The 7,975-nt window shown below is 27.4% G+C and overlaps 1 protein-coding gene across 1 annotated transcript; it reads right to left on the bottom strand.

Annotated features, from left to right (window-relative positions):
• Positions 1-7,102: 7,102 nt before the first annotated feature.
• LOC143922049 (U3 small nucleolar RNA-associated protein 14 homolog A-like) lies at positions 7,103-7,738 on the bottom strand. The gene has a single exon (XM_077445325.1). It carries the CDS (start codon positions 7,736-7,738, stop codon positions 7,103-7,105), a length of 636 nt encoding a protein of 211 aa, XP_077301451.1.
• Between the last annotated feature and the right edge of the window lie 237 nt (positions 7,739-7,975).

Raw genomic sequence — 7,975 nt, 5'->3', positions numbered from 1 at the left:
TTAAATTTTATTTAATTATATTTTTAATAGCTGTAAAGTTTTTAATATTTTATTTTTAACATGTTGTTATTTAAAGATCAATTAGACAAAAAGGGTTAATTATTTAAGCCCATTTCAACAAAACATATTATTTTTATTATACATATTTTACTAACGTTCTTTTAGCTGTACTTAAAAAAAATGTTGGATTTATTTAAGCTGTAGTTGTTAATACTTGTTAGTTTTCTTCGAGTGTTTCTCTGTAACCGGGTCGGGGAACCACATTGCTGCGTAAACCCCCCCCCCCACGGCCCTTATGCCAGCTTTAATCCCTCTGTCGAAAGTCGACTCGCCTTGGGACTAAATGTCCCATTGACCTTAACATTTAAGCCAGTACTATTTAATAAATACCCTTGTTATGATGAATATCTTTGACTGTTTAAATTAATACCCTTAATTTCTAATAGCTCATCATCAAGCAAGAAGTATTATCAAAATATTAAATTACAAAGCTCCTCAAAAATATATAATTAGAAATTAACGATTTATTAAAAGAATTGGCACCAATAAGCTCTTAAAAAAGTTGTTTGAATTGATTTAAATGTTTATTCTTAATTAATTATATTGTAGGTTTCTCTTGCAAAACATGATTGCTACATCATGAATTGCAAACAATTCTTTCCTCCCCTTAATCTCAAAATTAAATTTAAAGCACAATTTATTTCACTGAAAAAAAAATGTTGGATTTATTTAAGCTGTAGTTGTTAATACATGTTAGTTTTCTTCGTGTGTTTCTCTGTAACCCGGTCGGGGATTTATTTCACTGATTAATATTGTAAATAGAATTTAATGACATAGGGGTAACTTTAACAAATATTAATAAAAGTAACAAGTAAAATTTCCTTTCATAGAATTTAATAATATATAGTTTACGTATAGCTGTTATAGTTGTATTTTGTACTAAAACTACTTTTTATCACATTTATCGTTTGATTGATATATCATTCCTATTCTTCGAGAGTATAAAAAGGAAAACATCAGAATTTAATCAAGTCAATTATTATTCATTTAGTACATCAATCATATTAATACACTAACAAATGATCACGAGAATTCGGCACTTTATATTACTTAAACACCTTATTTAATTATCAATCTAAATATAAAGTTAAAGATGTGATGTTTGGGAAAAATAATTTATGTTGGATATATATATTGTACTTAAATAAATACCGATGTTTACCTCAAACTCTTACTTTTTATGTTAATGATTATTTTTTATTTGTAAAAATGTGCCCCTTTCATGGATTTAACTAATGTGACTTTTATTCTTTTGAATAAAGTGTATAGTGTTTGTGTTGTAATAACAATAACTATTATAGTGATCGCCTTTACAATCAAGATATTGAATTCAACTGCTTACAAAAACACAGAAGAAAATTTTGATGAAAACTATATGGTACAAAGGACTAATCAGCCATTAAAATTAAGCGGTGTTATTTATCCGTATGCTAATAATATAAAAAGGGGTAAGTTTCAACCAAAAGATAAGTCCGTGCCATTTGATTCTATTTCTATAATTCCTAAGATTTCTTCTACATCTTTTTATATGAATTTTCTTGAAGAGATTTATAGTGATATTAGAGATTTGGATAATCTTTTAAGTTACAAGTTTTTTGAAAGAAATAATATTTCACATTGCCGAAAAATCAAAAATATACTTTCTGTTGTCCCTAGTGCAGATTTGCTTTCAATACAAGAGTATAAAATAATGGAATCCCTAATAAAGGATATAACACTTAATGGTATTATGAAAGAAAAGGATCTGGGAGTAATAGAACAAGAGAAGCAACTTTTAGATTTACAGAATTCCATTAAAATAAATTCAAATGATTTATTTTTAAAAAGAAATGCTATTGATTTGAAAAAATTAATAATGAAAAGAGAAAGAGCTCATTATAAAGAGATTATTGATTGTTGTGAAACCATGAAAGATTTAAAAACACTTTGTAGTGGAATTTGTTCAAGTCTGAATATCAATATAAGCATCTATAGAAAATGCGATGGGGAAGTTGTTTCTGAAGAAGAGAGTTTGATTTTAACAGTTAAACATCCTATTAAGCAGCTAAGTTTTTTATTAGAAAAAAATAATCTGTCATAATCTTTAATTAAAAACATATAGTTGAAGTTTTTAATCATAAACAACTATTAGCACCAATTTTAGCCAATCGGACACTGCCGGTTTAATTAATGATAAAAAACAAGCTTTCCCCATTAATTAACTAAAAATCTTAAGTAAATAAAAACGTATAAAACAAATCTTGTGCTTTAAATGGGGCGTTACAAATAAATAGAACTGTGTATTGACATTTTTTGTAAATACCGCGCTTTAAGCTCAATTATTAAATATATTTTCTAAATTTTAAACCTATTTTAAAAAAAAAGTACACAGTGTCTTGTGCCATTGAAGATGGTGTAAGCTCTTCATTATTAACGTATTTAACGATTAAGTGTATTTATTTTAATTCTATTTGTTGTGTTATCCTCTATTAATATTATTTAAATAAATACCCTTAATGACTAAATACTTTAATAATGAAGAGCTTACGCCATCTTCGATGGCACAAGACACTATTAATAGAGGATAGCACACAGTTTTAGATTGTGCCTGTTATTTTAATTTGTTAAAAATCTATTAATTGTTTATGAAACCGAATATTTATTCCCCACTAAATTATCTATGATGCTTTATTTATGACAGAAACAAAGAAAAAAGGGAATTTATCAGTTGTACTAATTTGGGTTCTTTTACTTTTTACCCGTTTAGTTTTCGATTTTAATTTTTTTTACCCCGAATGAAAATAATTTTGAGAAATCAAAGCCATGATCCAAGTCAAATCAAAGACTTAAAATACAATATAGAAAAGAATGCTATCGAATATAATTATAATGGGAAAATATATACAGTAGAAATAGAAGAAAGTCTTACAAGCTATATAAAAGTAGATAAGGAAAACAATATTGAAGTTATTAATCTTGAAGCATGCGGAATCTAAAGTTAAATACTAATAATAAATAAATTATAAAAAATGTTAATATAAATTGGTGTGTGAAAGTAACTTTCTACTTTGTAAATATGTAAAATTAACAAAGGTAGCCTGGCATTAGTGTTTTATATCTTAAACTAAGTTTTGATTAAAAATTTAATACGATTGCTGTTGGGTTGAGGTTTCCTTTAAAGCCTATTTGTTAAAGTTACCCCGATGTCATTAAATTCTATTAACATGGTGGAGAAACCCGAAAGAACAATGACGCCCAGGAAGCTAGAACTGGAGGTGTTTAAAATTAAACAAGAGATAGGTAATGTAGAAGGAGAGAAAGAGGATGAAAAGAAGAAGGCAATCCTCTTCAGAGTAGATGAAGACCTGCAATTAGAGATTATGGATATTACGAAGCGAAATGGAAAAATTTCATTCTCCGAAATGACAGGAGAATTGTTGAAAATAATAAAGAATTGCCTGCCCCAAAGAAAACCAAAGATTTGGAGATACAGGAAAGATCCTGATGAAAGCAGGAAAAGACACTTATTATGTTAAAAAAGATAACAAAATTGAAAAAAGGATAACTCGGATATAAATTTAATACCAGTGGTCTAAAACGGCTCAAGAGCCTTGCGGGGGGATGTAAAAGTTACCCCGATGTCATTAAATTCTATTAACACTATTATTTAAAATTAAATACATCTCAGAATCTATGTTCCAACAATTACAAACAAAATATTGTAAACGATTAATTATTATTGTTCTCTGAAGACTTATTAGACATTAGTGGTAATTTATTCAAGACTATTTCAACAATTATTATTACAGAAAATCCAAAAAAAAAATAATTTTAATTAATTCTTTTTATCTTACATCAATCGCTAAAAACATTATTTATTTAAACATCCCCTTGCTATTACTTAACATGTTTTATACCAACCAACAAAAAATATGTCATTAATTACAATTCCATTTCTTTTTGATACATGTCTTTCAATTCTTGCTTATGTTGTTCAGAACTTTTTAATTTTTCATTTCTAATATCATTTCCCGTCCTTTTTTTAGTGCCAATTTCCCAAGATTTTGCTTCTTCTGCCTCTTCGGCGAGTGCCAAAGCCAGTTTATTGGCCAGATTATTTGCCTCCTTTTGTATTTGTCCTTTGTGTTTTTTAAATGTGTATGTTTTGGACATTGGGGGGATTAGAAATAATTTTATTTTAAATAAAAAGTGGCAGAATTTAAAAAAGCCTACAATTTTAGCTTATCTATCCATCATTTAATTATATACAATTCAGGATAATATAATTTTTAGAATTTAAATGTCAACTGGTAGAACCAGTATAACTTCAACATCCCACCATCAATTTAAGCGATTGCAGAGACTACGGGCCCTGTATTTTACCCCAAGTAGATATAGAAGCCAAGAAAGTTTTTACATACTGAATTCTTTAGTTTTATTCAGTTCAAACTAATAGCATTTATTTAATCTATGGGTCTTTGTAAATGAGAGTTGCTTATATAAAATTACAAATATCACTTTAAAGCTTTTTATTTCTATATTAAATGTTTAAATAGTATAAGTTGGTTATATGGGTTGGGCCGTACCTATTTAAGCTAATATTAAAAGTAGGAGTTTGAGGCAAACTGGGCATTTATTTAAGTTTTAAATTTATCCAACTTTAATTAATAAATAAACTTGTAATGATTATCTTCGTCTTTATATAGGTTGTATTATAGCTATTTAATCCAAGCAATTTTTTTAATACCCCAGTTATATTATTATCTTCGTCTTTATATAGGTTGTATTATAGCTATTTAATCCAAGCAATTTTTTTAATACCCCTGTTATATTATTATCTTCGTCTAAATATAATACTAAATACCCATATTTACATCAAAATCTTACTGTGTATATGGTCTTGAATAAAACTCACTAATGTTTAACCAAGTCTTCATAAAACAACATTAAAACTTATCTATTTAATTAAGTGAATACCCATAAAAATTAAAATTCATATAACATATCTTTACATCAATCAATTACATTTAAAAAAACTATTTATGTCTTTATTTATATAAATAACCTCTTTCTCAAAAAATTTAGTTTTAAAAACGATTTTTTATTATATTTGGGACCCTAATATCATAAATAGAATCAAAAATAAACTTTAAAAAAGTAAATTTTAAAGGTGATCTGTGTCATTAGATGTAAAATAAACTCAAGGTCAATGGGACACTTAGTCCTAAGGCTCGCCGACTGTAGGCAGAAGGATCGAAATGCTATAGGGGCCTCCCAGGTTTTGTGGGCAACTTCTTTTTTTTGCTGTAAGGCAACCACTTTTCAATAAATCCGATTTTTCTTTAGATGTAAAATAAACAACTATAAATCTCAAGAAAAGTAATTGCCAAATAAATTAAATTCAAGCTCTTTGTCTTGTGCAATCGAAGATAAGGTAAATTATACATTATCAAGTCTTTTGCCATTAAGGGCATTTAGCGGTTGAAAGGATTACATAACACTCTTATTGTTAAAACCACAACCAAAACGATTCCCACAATCCGTTTTACTAATATAAATTTTCAAGTATCCATGGGCCCTATAATTTTCAAGTTTTCTTAAATTTAATTGGTAGTTGAGCCAATACAGCCAAGGATTCTAACATTTTGTTCTGCAAATAATCTAAAGAATGAGATTTTACCTTTGAAATTCCAAATTGATCTCCATGTCTATCAGTAAGTATATAAATGTATTGATTCGATGAAAATTCTTTATCCGGCTTCATGTCTTTTATAAAAGTAAAAATCAATTTATATACGATAACCTCTTTTTTTAACTTTATTTTATAAAAATTACATAACAAAGTCATATGGACATAAATTGCATCTAATACTGCTAATGTTGTCAAACATTTCTCGATTTCCAATTTTTTATTGTTTTCAGACACCTTGTGTACATATTGTGTAAAAACAATTCTGTATTGATCTCTGTATATTTTCATAAAAGCAAAATATTCTTGTTCTAGTAACGTGACAAAAGAATCTGGCTTGTTTGTCTCAAGATTAGATATTATGTTTTCCACTTCAACATTCCGATTAATTTGTAACAGAAACTCAAATTTTTTGAAAAGTTTGGAAGGTGAGCAATCTGGATCAAAGTTATAAAATTGATCAGTTAATAAACAAATGTGACGAATAAAATTTAAAATCGGGCAGAATTCGTTCGCATCAAAAAGTGTAAATCGGAAATGATTATAAAAGCTTTTGTATAAACTATCGTTTGTTTTACTCCCGCCTGACCGAAAAATTTCATTATAAATTGAATCCGAATTTTCAATATAATAATTTTTGAAAATATTTTCGATTTGTTTTGTTTGATTTAATTCGAAATAATGATAATGATTTGTTTTTTTTTCCATTTCTTCAATATCTAGTGCCGCAGCAAAAATATTTGATATTTCTAAAAATGTACCAACTCCTGTCATATTAACGTATGAAAATTTGTTTTTTGCTTCTTTTAAATATAATTTGGCTTTTTCAATACTTTTTTCCCAATATACCCTTGAACAAATTTCTGAAGGTTTTAATTTTTTATTAGCTGAATCATAACAAAAATCTAGAACTATTAATTCTTTATGTATATCATCTAAAGTTAAATAACTAGACCGTTGATTAAACAAAAGTGGCAATGTTGGATTTTCATTAATGCGTTCTACAAAAGAAAACAGAGCTTTACTTATTAAGCAAACTTTCCCTGTTTTTTTGTTGGTAAAATTTTTAATGAACTCAGAATTATCAACTGCTAAATATGTGTGTGAGATATTCTCCATCCCACTTTCAGCTATAAAAAATTTTGGCAAGAAAATAATATTTAATAACGACAACCTCATTTAAAGGCCATTTTTTACGGGGTTTTAAACCAATTGTCATTAAAAGGGGCAGGAGACAAATTAATACAAAATTAAAAAATTTAAGTAGTTCAATCAAATTGTTATTGTGTATAAAATAATTTTTGATTGACATTAAGGGTATCTCAAATACGGGGTTAACAAAAAAATAACATTTTAATTTAAAAATAAAATTTATTAATACTGTGGGTCAAACTCTTTGGGGGGTATGCTTTGCCCTGGAATATGCTTGTCTTTATTATTATTTATTTTGACAAATCTGTTAAATATTCTTAAAGATGTTGTTTCAAGGCTAATTGTAGTTGTTATTTTTTTATTGTAATCTTTTCCTGTGTATCCATACGGCCTTACAGCTTTGTATTTATCGTTAACTTCTATATGCTCATTAATAATTATGTGGTTTTTAGTGTAATCCTCTCTATCAGAGGGTCTAATACCGTCCTTTTTTTCTATAACAGTGTTAAATTTTGTTTTTTTAAATTCGATTCCTTCCCCTGCCCAAGAGTTCCACCCAGGTAAAGAGTGCTCTATTGTTTGTGGAGCATCTTCAATTACAGTAATCTTCTTTTCGTTAATAAAATCCATCTCGTTTCCTTTAAATCCAGGAATCTCAAAAATATCATTTACATCTTTATTTATTAGTAACTCCACAGAGTCCTCTTCAGACTTGTCTTTATTATTGAAATTTAAAACGGGGTTAAAATCTTGTATGTTTTCTTCTGAAGATTCCATTTCATCATCATCTTCACTATCTTTATCATCGACCTCAGAGTTTATCAGTTCAATTTGCTTTAACTTTTCTCTCCTTTTCATTTTTCTGTAGGATTTACTTTTAATTTTTTTAATTCTTGCCATTTTAGCATCAAATTCGTGCTGAGCGCTTTTCTTAATAATTTCTTCTTTTAAATTTTTATTTTTTAAAATATTTTCAATATTTTTTCGTAATTCCGTATTTGGCAAAGAATCATAAAAGCTAACTTTTTTTTGCTTTGTTTTAGATGATTGAATAGAAATAAAATCCGTTATTTCATCTTTTACAAGATTATAAGC

The sequence above is a fragment of the Arctopsyche grandis genome, unplaced genomic scaffold (assembly GCF_051622035.1).
Source record: "Arctopsyche grandis isolate Sample6627 unplaced genomic scaffold, ASM5162203v2 HiC_scaffold_233, whole genome shotgun sequence".
NCBI classification, from domain to species: Eukaryota; Metazoa; Arthropoda; class Insecta; order Trichoptera; family Hydropsychidae; genus Arctopsyche; species Arctopsyche grandis.
Note: the sequence above shows the minus strand (reverse complement) of the source record. Positions and strands in the feature narration are given on the sequence as shown.